Source organism: Sorghum bicolor, chromosome 4, assembly GCF_000003195.3.
Source record: "Sorghum bicolor cultivar BTx623 chromosome 4, Sorghum_bicolor_NCBIv3, whole genome shotgun sequence".
NCBI classification, from domain to species: Eukaryota; Viridiplantae; Streptophyta; class Magnoliopsida; order Poales; family Poaceae; genus Sorghum; species Sorghum bicolor.
The window spans coordinates 3,673,130-3,686,334 of NC_012873.2; the positions used below are offsets into that span (position 1 = coordinate 3,673,130).

At 43.9% G+C, this 13,205-nt stretch overlaps 1 protein-coding gene and 2 long non-coding RNA genes across 3 annotated transcripts; 2 read left to right on the forward strand and 1 right to left on the reverse strand.

The window, feature by feature from the left end:
* Positions 294–10,469, reverse strand: LOC8076069 (tyrosine-sulfated glycopeptide receptor 1). Its single transcript, XM_021460299.1, has 2 exons — positions 8,497–10,469; positions 294–3,526 (listed from the first exon to the last, which is right to left on the reverse strand). The coding sequence occupies exons 1-2, from the start codon at positions 9,930–9,932 to the stop codon at positions 445–447; spliced, it is 4,518 nt and encodes a 1,505-aa protein (XP_021315974.1). The 5' UTR covers positions 9,933–10,469; the 3' UTR covers positions 294–444.
* LOC110435024 lies at positions 3,216–5,663 on the forward strand. Its single transcript, XR_002452679.1, has 3 exons — positions 3,216–3,324; positions 3,407–4,718; positions 5,146–5,663. It is a non-coding gene; the product is annotated as an uncharacterized LOC110435024 (long non-coding RNA).
* LOC110434428 lies at positions 10,615–11,532 on the forward strand. The gene is made up of 2 exons (XR_002451926.1): positions 10,615–10,788; positions 11,127–11,532. It is a non-coding gene; the product is annotated as an uncharacterized LOC110434428 (long non-coding RNA).

Genomic DNA, 13,205 nt, shown 5'->3' on the forward strand with positions numbered 1-13,205 from the left:
GACATCTTATAATGCTCTCATTCTGAACCACAAATTGTTTGCTTTTAGTCATATCCTACTCTTAAGCTCCAGTGCTTTGTGAAATCTGTGAATCAGAACCCAAAAACCTTTTTTTTTTGTGATTACCCAAGATCTGAGTAACAGCAGACAGCACTAGGAGCATTACTGTCAGTACTTGGGTTAGTAAGGTACTCAATGAGCTTGACATTTTTTTTGTTTACTTCTTTCTTCACAATGCTTGAGAAAACTAAACAGCATACATGTTACATATCACCTCATGATAAAGAAGGGAATGGCGTATGGTCCAGATGGATTCTTTACTCAAAGAAGTACACAGGTCTCAGTATGTGCAAAATTGTACAGGACACTATAACACTAGTAGAACTCAAAAGTAGTACCTCTTGTTAAAGATACATGTACTCTATGCATGAATTTACAATATTCTCACGTATAACTGGCTAACTGTATTGTCTTGACTGACTTTTGTGTCTGCAGGCCAACATTGATGCTTTCCAGGCGTGTAACTACTTCCATGATATGTGGCCTCATGCTAGGGTTATTGTTCACACATTTGCAAGCAACCTCAAGCACCTTAAGCATTTGCTCTTCATGCCCTGTGCCATAGAGTGTTGGATCCAGGACATCAACTTCCTTTCCCTGAGAGCTCATCTCCAGCACCCATGGGACAAGTTCTTTTGATGTTGTCTGGACTGGAACAGGTCGCAACCCTGTGAGCAGCTCAAGAAGGACAACTCCGAAGCTGTATATATCACCTCTCAAAGTGGCCACCCATCCATGCGCATACTCAGGGGGGATGTAACCTAGAGTGCCAACCAACTCTGTCGTGACATGGGTTTTGTTCGAAAGGATCAACCTTGACAGTCCAAAATCTGCAACATAAGCTTTTAATTCTTTGTCAAGTAGGATGTTGCTGCATTTGATGTCACGGTGCACAATGTGAGGTTTGCAGTCATTATGGATATAAGAAAGGCCACGGCTTGCTCCTTGCGCAATCCTGAGCCTTGTTGGCCAGTCAAGAAATGTGCTGGCATCGTCATCCCTGTTGTGAAGCCAATCGTCCAGGCTGCCATTCTCCATGTAGGAGTATATGAGGAACCTTGAGCTTCCCTGGATGCAGTATCCCCACAGTGGCACAAGATGGTCATGCTTAGCCATGGACAGTGCTTCAACCTCTGCAGTGAACTCCCTTTCCATCAAGCACATTTCACCATTGAGCTTCTTGATGGCGAGCTTGCAGCCATCAGGTAGCTCAGCCTTGTAGACTAGACCATAGCCACCACACCCAATAATGTTTTCTTTGTTGAAGTTATTTGTAGCTTTTACAATGTCAGAGAATGTGAGCTTGCTTTCTTCTCCCATTCCTCGTGTCATCATGATCAGTTCATGCTCTGAGCTGGAGTTGAATGAAAATGTTTCAAAATCTCCATTATCCTCTCTTCGACTTTGGGCTGTTAGATTGTTAGCCTTGATTGAGACAAGGACACGCCACAGCAACAAAAGAATGGCAATTGCTGCAAAGAACACGCCAATTGAAATTGCAACAATGGCCTTCTTATCTCTTCCTTCTGTGGATACCAGAGGTACATCAGCTGAATCGCATCGATGACCAAGCATAGAGCCACACAACTTCGGATTCCCCAAAAAGCTGGAATTCTGAAATGTACTAAATTGGCCACCAGTTGGAATAGGCCCTTCTAGGTCATTGTTAGAAATGTTGAATGTGGAAAGGTAGTGCAGGTTCTCCAATGCAACTGGGATTTTACCCGTGAGATTATTGTTGGATAAATCTAGCACCAGCAGGTTTGTGAGATTGCAGATAGATGGGGGGATTGGTCCAGTTAAGTTGTTGGAGCTGACATCAAATGAAAGGAGGGCTTTCAACTGACCAATCTCTGGGGGAATCAGACCTGTGAACTTGTTTGTGTTTAGATTTAAAACTTTAGGAATAGCAATCGGTATGCGGTATTGACGTGATGGACCATCATAAACTGGCAGATCAAAGACGCTTGCATCCAAATGAGCTGCAGTCTTATCTGAAGTTAGCATTGGCATATTCATTAATTCTTTCGGAATTTCCCCTGTAAGGCTGTTGTTTGATATGTCTAAATAGAAAAGGTTGTCCAGTGTGTCGATCCAGGTTGGTATAGGTCCACTGAGTTGATTGCCATTTAAAACCAATATTTCCAAATTTACTAACTTTGATATCCAAAGAGGTATTTCCCCCAATAGGAGGCAATTTCCGATGTCCATAAACTGAAGATTCTCAAAACCATAAGTTTCGGCATCATCTGGTATGGTTTCGTTAAAGAAATTGATCCCAAAAAGAAGTGTGGTCAGGTTCTTGGAGGTCCTTAGTATCTGAAGTGCATTTGCTATATTTGAAAGACTGTTGTTTGCAAGCGACAGGAACGAGAGGGACTTCAGATTGCCTAGTCCTTCTGATAACTGTCCATGGAACTTATTCGAAGATAGCCGTAGTGCAGTCAGGTTTCTACAGGAGTATATGCTTTCTGGAATTTTGCCACTGAAATTATTCAGCATAAGATCTATGGTTCTTAGATTGGGCATATTGCTGAAATTAACCTTGGAGAGTTCACCACTGAAACTGTTGCTCTTAAGGTCTATAGCTATGAGATTTGTGCAGTTGCTCAGGGTTGATGGCAGCTCCCCAAACATGCTATTATAGTCCAAATGAAGTTCTCGCAATCTCTTGAGTTGACCTATGGAATCAGGTATCTTGTCGCTGAAATTGTTTTCTCCAAGATCAAGGACAACCAGATTAGAGAGTTTGGCTATATGTGTACCATCAAGTATTCCATGTAAACAGTTGCTGGAAAAAGAGAGATATTCCAACGAGGTAGCATTGAAAAGTTCATGGGGGAGAGTCCCACTGAGGTTGTTGTGGCCAGCCTTGAGTACTCTGAGCATGGAGCAATTACCAAGCCCTGGGGGGATACTGCCACTGAATTTGTTGTAACTGAGTTCAAGCACAGCAAAAGATGGTGCTATGTTACAGAAATGACTTGGAATCTGCCCAGTAAAGCTGTTATTGCTGGCATTCAATGCAATCAGATTCTGCATCCCCCATGATGTGGATGTAAGCTGCCCTGTAAACAAGTTGCTTGAGATGTTAAGTACCTGTAGAGGCTGGCCCAGGGTTGAAGATGGCAGCTCATGCAGGTCTCCATTGAGCTGGTTGAAGCTGACGTCGAGGACGATGATGCTTGTGGATGACACCAATCCGAGCGGCAGGTCACCGAACAGCGAATTGTAGGACAAGTTAAGACGCTGCAAGCCAGTGAGGTTGCCAAGGGACTGTGAGATATGCCCCTCAAGGCCCCTGTAAGGCAGCGAGACAGCACTGACTGTCCCGTTTTGGTTGCAGGTGATTCCTTCCCATTTGCAGCAGTCAGTACCTTGCCAAAGCTTGGTGAGACCAGCATCCTGCGAGAGCTCCGAGAGGAACTGGAGGAGGGATGTCCTCTCCAGCTCCATGCAGGAGGAACTGGTGCAAGGCGTCAAGGAGATGAGCAGCACAAGGGTAAGGCCAATGGAAGGTATGTGAAATCTGTTTTGGTTCCTCTTGTATGAAAAGTGGAGTGGCTGCATGGCTTCCTATTGAAAGTTTGAAACTTGCATGGGAACCAGATGCTTAAGTTATGCCCTCTTTAGACGAACTACCAATGGTCTAAACAGGGAAGAGCATGAGACAGAAGTAGTAGGAGGCGGCTCTTGGCTCTGCTTGCTGGTCCCTTGATAGCCGTGGCCACCCAAAGAAAAATGGAGTCAAGGATTATATGCTACAACAAAATGCTGATTATGGTTCTATTTTATACACCAGACGAAGCAGCCTGCATGTTCACACTTTGACATTTTCATTGGTGGCAAGCTGATCCATCTGAACAAGCTTCTTGCCGTATAAAATATTTGCCTTCTCCGGATCATCATTAAACAATCCTGGCTGAATTATTATTACAGACTGCCATGATTTACCTGATCACACATAACTTCTTGTGACAGATTTGACTCGATACACAGCCTGCCTTTTTTATCTGATATCAGGATACGGCACCACTTGTCCTACCAGCTTCAGCTAGCCAACCTGTTGTCCACCGCTTGATGAATGTTTCCATTTTTATACATAATAATGCACCCCTTTTCTTGTTAACAGGAATCTGGAAAAGTTGCACGGTTCCCAAAGACACTGAAGATCTTCAAGATTATCGAGAAGAGACACTACAGTACATGGAGAGCCTCACTCCAGGGCGCGCGTACAATAATTTAGATCAATCATCGGCGCTGCGGTCAGGGTATCAACATGGTTTAAACTTTGGAGAAAGCATTTTTTGCAAGTGGAGGCTGGAGAAATAAGAAAGGCAGAGAGGTTGATGATGATGATGGTGGCTAGCTAAGGACGACCTGGAGCCCTACTCTTTGTCTGATTGGCTGCCTCGGCCCCGAGGCGTTTACTTTCTGTTATCCTTGCAGTTGCAGCTTATGCAGTGATGTGCACGTTTGCGGCTGTTTTCCATGCCCCTCTCCCCCGTTCCACTGGTGCGTGATGGACCTCGGCTCTGGCTGGAAGTAAACTGGGCAGCGTCTTGTGCACGATGACAGGCAGGCAGGCAGGCTGAGATTTGAAGCAGCCCCCGGAGAGTGGAGCGCATGAATGAACACGACCTATCGAAATTATTCAGGTAGTGATTCTAAAGATCTCGTGTGTGTGTGTGTGTGTGTGTGTGTGTTTTCTGGGCATCTTGATCATATTCATGTTGATGATGATATGATTGACTGCTTGGTTAGTCCGTTAGTGGGTGCAGTTGCACATTTCTTAGTGGTCGTCCCGTCGTTGTATGATGATCTATCATCACGGGTGGGCGGGTGGCTGCTATTTTCTCGTGGTGTTGTGACTGCAGAACAGCAAGTGGATAGCACTAAACACTGTGGAGGTTTAAAGAGCCTGCTGAGCTGAGCTGAGCTAACAATGCGTCCCTTTCTGTGTATTTTTCTTAGAAGAACACTTTTGGGTCTTGTTTTCTTGCATTCACAGTTCACACACTATTTGTTTATTTTTCGCAGACGTATCTATCTATCTATCTATGTTACTAATAATCCGGCTGTCAGGATTCAGAGCCAATCGCAGAGGAACCTGCTCAGCTGGGAGCTGAAGGTGAAGGGCGAGTGCCTGGCGTGTCTGCTCGGACTCTCTGAAACCACGGCAGGATGATGCAGCAGCCAGCAGAAGCCACGGCATGCAACGGCTTCAGCATGCGCGTGGAGGACGCGGCCTTCCCACTCCAACTCCAACTCCACGCGGTCGTCGGTCAGCGGGCTCATTGCATTGCACTTGCACCGACTGGATGGAGACGGGACCCACAGCAAACGTGGAGGTGCATGGTTGAGCCAAATCTTGGTTATGGCCAAATTTGTAAATTAATGCTTGGTTTGCCACGGAAAAAACCTTGGCCAATACCAAAATGTAGAGCTGCAAAGAGTGTTTGGATAGTTGGCCTGCCAAGTTTTAGTTTACTAGACCTGTGTGAATATGACCTGTAGGATTCACATGTTTATATTATCTTTTTCTTGACTATAAAACATGGCACACGTGCAAGGAAATCAAAGCACGTTCGCGAAAAAAAAAATATGAAACATGGCACGCGTGGGACCTTGTTCTGTCGTTAGGATCACGGTACGAGAAATAAAATGGTGAAAAACAACTTGCAAATCAGATACCACGATTTCGTTTCTTGTATTTGTACCTAGACGTTCTCAAAAAAAAAAAAAACGCGGAAGCCAAATTTCCTATCCATGGTTCTTAGCTTTGGGTACTAAAATGTCGCATGAACTCCTTGGTACAAATTGTAATATATACACTTCATACAGTATTAACAAATATTAATACATTTATTAAAAAAAACAGCGCACTGAATTTTCATCATTTATACTGGGTTTTTTTTTGTGCTATATGCATTATATCGGATAAAAAACACATATTAATGCATTAGCGAACTCCGCACTCTGCAGTAGGCCGCGTGCGTGCCCAGCCTAGTGCTGCAGGACGCAATGCCGATACTGGGCGGCAGGGAACGTGGCGCCGCCGTCTTGGAAGCTGCACGCTCAGGGTGTTTGTGGAAATGCCGCCGCTAGGACCCGTCACTTGGGTTGGGCCGTTGAGGGCTCCATACGGTGGCTGTCGAATGACTCGTGTGAATGGGCGCGTCAAGCAGGTCGAGGACGTTGAGCACACGGCCGCATGCTGCAAGGACCTGGTCTCCTCGCCGTGTCAAACTTCTGCATGCATGGTTATAGGTACAGTGGTACTTCTCATGGTCCAAATACATGTCAATAATCGTTTGGTGATTTTCTCAAAACCAAATGTTATGCTACATATTACGCTGATACTCCATTTCATACTTTAACCAGACCTTTTGTTCATCATAGCCAAGAGCTGAGTGATCACAGCATCTAATGCATTAGTATGAGCTAGTAACAACTCAGAGAGAATATTAGTATTTCACTTGCTTTTGCTTTGCCACAATAGTCCAGAAACTTATCAGAGCATACATGGTACTACTTCAAGAAAAAGAAGTAGGTACTTATAATGTGCAAGAGACTGTATAGAATGCACTGTAATACTAGTCGAACTCAAATTGGTACCTCTAGTGAAAAAGTAGAGAAAAGTATATTTACTCTATTCACCTAACTGCATCATCATCATGTGTAACTAGATGCTTACTGCATTATTTCTTGGCTGACTTTTGCCGCAGACCAGCATCGATGCTTTCCAGGCATGATACTACTTCCATTATAGTGGGCCTCATGAGAGGATTATGGTTCACACACTTACAAGCAGCTTCAAGCATCATCAGCATTTGCTCTTCATGCCCTGCGCCATGGAGTGTTGGATCCAGGACCTCAATCTGCTTTCCATGAGACCTCATCTCCAGCACCCACGGGACAATTTCTTTTGATGTTGACAGGACTGGAACAGGTCGCAATCCTGTGAGTAGCTCAAGTAGGACAACTCCGAAGCTGTATATATCACCTCTCAGAGTAGCCACCCACCCATGCCCATACTCAGGGGGAATATAACCAAGAGTGCCAACTAGCTCGGTCGTAACATGAGTTCTATTTGGCAGGATCAGTCTTGACAGCCCAAAATCTGCAACATAAGCTTTGAATTCTTTGTCAATTAGGATGTTGCTGCATTTGATGTCACGATGGACAATGTGTGGCTTGCAGACATTATGGATGTAGGAAAGGCCACGGCTTGCTCCTTGGGCAATCTTCAGCCTTGTCGGCCAGTCAAGAAATGTGCTGGCATCGTCATCCCTGTTGTGAAGCCAATCATCCAGGCTGCCATTCTCCATGAAAGAATATATGAGGAACCTAGAGTTTCCATGAATGCAATAACCCCACAATGGCACAAGATTTTCATGCTGAGCCATGGAAAGTGCTTCAACCTCAGCGGTGAACTCCCTTTCCACAAGGCACATCTCACCATTGAGCTTCTTAATTGCAAGCTTGGATCCATCAGGTAGCTCGGCCTTGAATACCAGTCCATAACCTCCACACCCAATGATGTTCTCCTTCCCAAAGTTATTTGTTGCCTTCACAATGTCGGTGAATGTGAGCTTGTTTTCAACTCCCTTGCTTCCTGGCACCATCACCAACGAGTGCCCTGAATTGGAGTTGAATGATACCGCTTCTATATCACTATTATTGTTGCTCCTATTTCTGGTGCTGAAACTTTTACCCCGGAACAAGACTAGGAGGCGAGCTAGCACTAACAGGATGGCAACACCTCCAAAAAATACACCAAATGCAAGTGCAAATATAGTTGTCTTGTCATGTACTTTTTTCTTAGAGATGAAAGGTGCTCCAGCTGAACTACACTGCTGAATAAGCATAGGACCACAGAGCTTCGGGTTGCCACCAAAGCTCGAATTTGTAAATGTACTCAACTGGCCTATGGTCGGCACAGGCCCTTCTAGGTCATTGAAAGAAACGTTGAATTCAGTAAGGAAGTGTAGATTGTTCAGTGCTCCAGGGATTGCACCAGTTAGATTGTTGCTTGACAAGTCTAGCACCAGCAAGTTTGTGAGGTTGCAGATCGATTGGGGGATATCCCCATATAGTTTGTTGAAGCTCAAATTAAGTGAAAGGAGCTCTTCTAAAAGACCGATCTCTGGAGGGATCACACCAATGAAGTTATTGTTTCCTAGATTGAGAACTTTTGGAAAAGCATTCACCTTGCGGTACTGAAGTGTGTAATCTAAATAAATTGGTACTTCAAAGACTCTTGAATCTAAAAGTGCTGCAGTCTTCTCTGATTTTAGCATCGGCATCTCTGTTAGTGCCGTAGGAATTCCCCCAGTCAGACTGTTATTTGATATGTCTAGATAGAACAGGAAGTTTAGGCTGCTGATCCAGTCAGGAATCGGCCCAGTTAGTTGATTGTCATCTAAAAATAACATCTGCAAATTTGTTAGCTTTGATAACCAATAAGGTATTTTCCCCAACAATGAGCATGCACTTAAGGAAAGAACCTGAAGATTCTCAAAACCGTCAATGCTTTCATCATCTGGCATGCTCTCGTTCATGAAGTTCAGCCCAATAAGAAGGGTAGCGAGGTTTTTGGAGCTCTTTAGTATCTGAAGTGCATTTGTCAAATTTGTAAAACTATTGCCAGTAAGTGAAAGGAAGGAGAGTGACTTCAGATTGCCTAGTCCCTTTGATAACTGGCTTTGGAAATTATTAAAAGATAGACGCAGCGCAGCTAGTCTGTGGCATGAATATATGCTTTTTGGAATTTTGCCACTGAAGTTGTTCTTCCTGAGATCTAAGATTTTTAGATTGGGTAAGTTGGAGAAAATGACCTTGGTGAGTTCTCCACTGAAATTGTTGTTCTTGAGGTCGATGTTTGTGAGATTTGTGCAGTTGCTCAGGGTGGATGGCAGCTCCCCAGACATGCTGTTATAGCCCAAATGAAGTTCCTGCAATTTCTTGAGCTGAACTATGGAATCGGGTAGCTTTCCCCTGAAATTATTTTCTCCAAGATCAAGGATGACCAGATTACTGAGTTTGGCTATATGTGTGCCCTCAAGAATTCCATGTAAACTGTTGCTGGAAAAAGAGAGATGCTCCAACAAGGTAGCATTGAAGAGTTCATCAGGGAGACCCCCACTGAGGTGGTTGTGGCCAGCCTTGAGCACTTTGAGCTTGGAGCAATTACCGAGTCCTGGGGGAATACTGCCACTGAGTTTGTTGTAACAGAGTTCAAGGATAGCAAAGTTTTGTGATATGTTACAGAAATGACTTGGAATCTTCCCAGTAAAGCTGTTGTTGCTGGCATTGAGTGCGACTAGATTCTCCATCCCCTTCCATGTTGTGGATGTAAACTGCCCTGTAAACAAGTTGCTTGAGATATTAAGTACCTTTAGAGGCTGGCCAGGGGTTGAAGATGGCAGCTCATGCAGGTCTCCAGTGAGGTGGTTGAAGCTGACGTCCAGGACGATGATGCTGCTGGACGACACCAATTCTAGCGGCAGGCCACCGGACAGTGAGTTGTAGGACAAGTTAAGGTGCTGTAAGCTAGTGAGGTTACCAAGAGAAGGTCTGATTGACCCTTCAAGGCCTCTAGATGGCAGAGAGACCTGAGTGACCGCCTTGTTACCGTTGCAGGTGATCCCTTGCCATTGGCAGCAATCAGTGCCTTCTTCCTTCCATGACTTGGCGAGACCAGAAACCTTCGAGAGCCCAGCAAGGAATTGGAGGAGAGATGTCTTCTCCTGCTCTGTGCAGGAACTTGTAGGGGTGGCCAAAGAGACCAGCAGCACAAGAGCAATGGCAAGGACTGGTATGGGTAATCTACTCCTGTATTTCTTGTATGAAAAATGGAGCGGCTGCATGGCTTCTTTTCGATACAAGCATGGAAAGCAGATGCTGAACCTGTGTCCTGTCTAGGCAGCACCAAATGGTCTAATCAGGGAAGAGCATAAGGTAGGAGGAGGAGGAGGAAGCCCTCTCTTACATCTTTCTGATCCCTTCTTGGTGTGGTTAGCAGAGAGAAAAATGGAGTGAAGGATTAGATGCTATAACAATTTACTCGTACCTATATTGTATTTTATGCAGTAGACACCGCAGCTCACTTGTTAGAACTTTGACATTTCATTGGTGGCTAACTTGTATGATCAATTAAGAAGTCCAACTGACCACGCTTCCTGGTCGCGCAAAGTATGTCTTTTCCCAGTCATCTTTGAATCAATCCGTGTTGAATTATTACAGTTTGACATGATTTACCTGATCTGACATAACCTGTTTTGCCAGACTCACTCTACAGTAAACACAGAGCCTGCATGAATTTACCTTGTCTCAGGATCTGGCATCGCATGTCCTACACCCTATTTGTTGAACAGGAAAAGGCACATAATTTAGATCAATCATCGGCGCCGCGGTCAAGGTATCAACATGGTGGTGGCTAAGGGCGACCTGGTGTACTATTCTTTGTCTAATTAGCCGCCTTGCCCGAGGCGTTTACTTTCTGTTATCCTTGCAGCTGATGCAGTTGTGCACGTTTGCAGCTGTCCCCCACGCCCCCTGTTCCACAGGTGCGTGATGAACCTCGGCTCTGGCTGGAAGCCTGGAAGTAAACTGGGCAGAGCAGCTTGTGCATGAGGACTGGCCGACTGAGATTTGAAGCAGCACCGGAGAGTGGAGTTCCCTGAAGCAAGCTGCTGTGAAACACGGCCTATCGGAAATTTTCAGGTAGTAATGCTAAAGATTTCGTGTTTTTCCAGGGCATCTTGATCATGTTCTTGTTGATGATGATTGCTTGCCTGGTTAGTGGGTGCAGTTGCACATTTCGTAGTGGTCGTTGTATGATTATCTGTCATCACGGGTGCCGGGTGCCTACTATTTTCTCGTTGTGTCGACTGCAGAACAGCAAGTGGATGGCACTAAACACTGTCGAGGCTCCCTTTCTGAGTTAAGCAGAGCTGAGCTAGCGCTGCGTCCCTTTCTGAGTCTTTTTCTTAGAAGAACACTTTGGGTCTTGTCTGCTCTGCTCCTTCCATTCACACACACTGTTTGTTTATTTTTCGCAGGGTTACAAATGTACCAGGTCCAGAGCCAATTGCAGAGGAACCTGTTAGCAGAGCAGCTGAGGAGCGAGCGCCTGGCGTGTCGGCTCGGACTACCTCGGCTTCCTGCAGCCAGACATGAGTGGAAGCACGGCAGGGATGCAGAAACCACGGCAACGGCATGCGCGTAGACGACACGGGCACGGCCTTCCCACTCCAACTCCAACTCCATGCGGTTGGTCAGCGCGCTCATTGCATGTGCATGAACTGGATGTGGATGGACGGCCATCCCCGGTCGTCCATCTCAGCATACGTTGTCTTAGGGTCTGTGTACAGGGAGCTGTTTTTTTATTAAACACTTATTTCTAAAACAGTTTCATAGGTGAAGCTGTTTTTCTTCTCTTGAAGCTGAAAAAAGTAGCTTATTGCAGCTCTCTCCCTCATTTCTATCTCTCATCTATGCATAAAGTAGTTGGTGAAGCTATTTTAGCAAACATTTTTTTCTAAAATAGCTCAACTTCACCTATAAAGTTGTTCATGAAGCTATTTTCTAAAAAAAATAGCTTCACTAGTGAAGTTGAGCTGTGCTAAACAAGCCCTTAGTGTCGACTATTTTCTCATTATATCTTGAACCGTGATCTTTGGCTTAATTTTATCCTAACTTTGCACATTAATGATCCACAACACGTGTTAAATTTGAAAACGATCAGGACGTCCACGTGGATTTGGTGTATCGTGTTTTGCAGTCTGGCAGTTTTGGCCGTCATTTGCCCGTCAATTTTCTTCGTGCCTATAGGTTCAATCGGTTTCTTAGGCAGTTATTTGTTGAGGTAGTTCTTGTTGAGTATGTTTCAAATTCAGTTGCACATTATAAAAGCCGACTTCTGGCGGAATAAAGCGGAGGCATAAGTGGCTCAGCTTGACTCCTTATCTTAACGAGCCAAAAAGCTGGCTTGGCTCGCTTATTACGAGTTTGAGCTGGCTCGTTAAGCTCGCGAGCCAGGTATAAAAGGTACATAAATTATATTTATTTGCGTTTGTCTAAATCTTAAAAATAGTAATAATATAAAAATGATATATCCAATAGTACTAAATCAAATAAAATATTCATATCAACTAACATATCAACCATTTGTAAAATATAAGACATGAAGTAATACAAAATTAATATCAGTTATGATGACTTTTTCTCTGAAATGCTCGTTTGGCTCGCGAGGTGGCTCGAGTTGGCTAACGAGCTAAAATCTTGGCTCGGCCGAGCCAACCACAACCCGAACGAGCTAAGGACCTTCGAGTTTTTCGTCCACGCTTATCTACAACAAGTGATATCTGTAATGTCGTATGACAGTTTTATCCTCTTGTTGCCCATTATTTTTCTTCATGTCTATAGGTCTAGTCGGTTCTTCGTGTGCTTACCTCACGCTTTTTAAAGAGATCTTGGTCTCTCTCGAAAATATCGATTATTGGCCATGCATCCCCATGTTGCTCTATAGTCTCCATGTCGCTTCTTGTTCTCGCCTCCTCTGTCCATCCCCACATCTATCTCCGCATTGTTTTAGTATCAACCACTTTCTAATGAAGACAAACTTGAATTATGATTTTTGGCCTCAATTTTATCCTAATTTATACATGGTGTGTATTCAACAAGACAAACTTGGCCGAGCCACCAAACTCAGCAATTTCTATACTTTGTTTTTTTGCCTTAGCACACGCCATCAAAATTAGACTTCTCTCTATGTAAAATATGAGTACTTTCTTAGTTCTAAAATAGAAGTCAGTCTCACTTCCTGATAAGCCAGTTTTTCTTAACTTTGACAACTATATATAAAAAATATTAATATTTATAATACATAATTAGTATCATTAAATAGATCGTTAAGTATACTATCCTAATAAATTTATTTAGAGATATAAATGTTGCATGTATTTTCTATAAATCTAATCAAATTTGACAAAATTTGACATGCACGTATCTCGTAGCATCAACTATTTAGGGACCAAGGGAGTACTGCCTAGACCTTCTTTAGTTCCAAAATTTTTGGTAAAATGAGGACTATAGCACTTTCGTTTTTATTTGATAAATATTATCCAATTATAGACTAA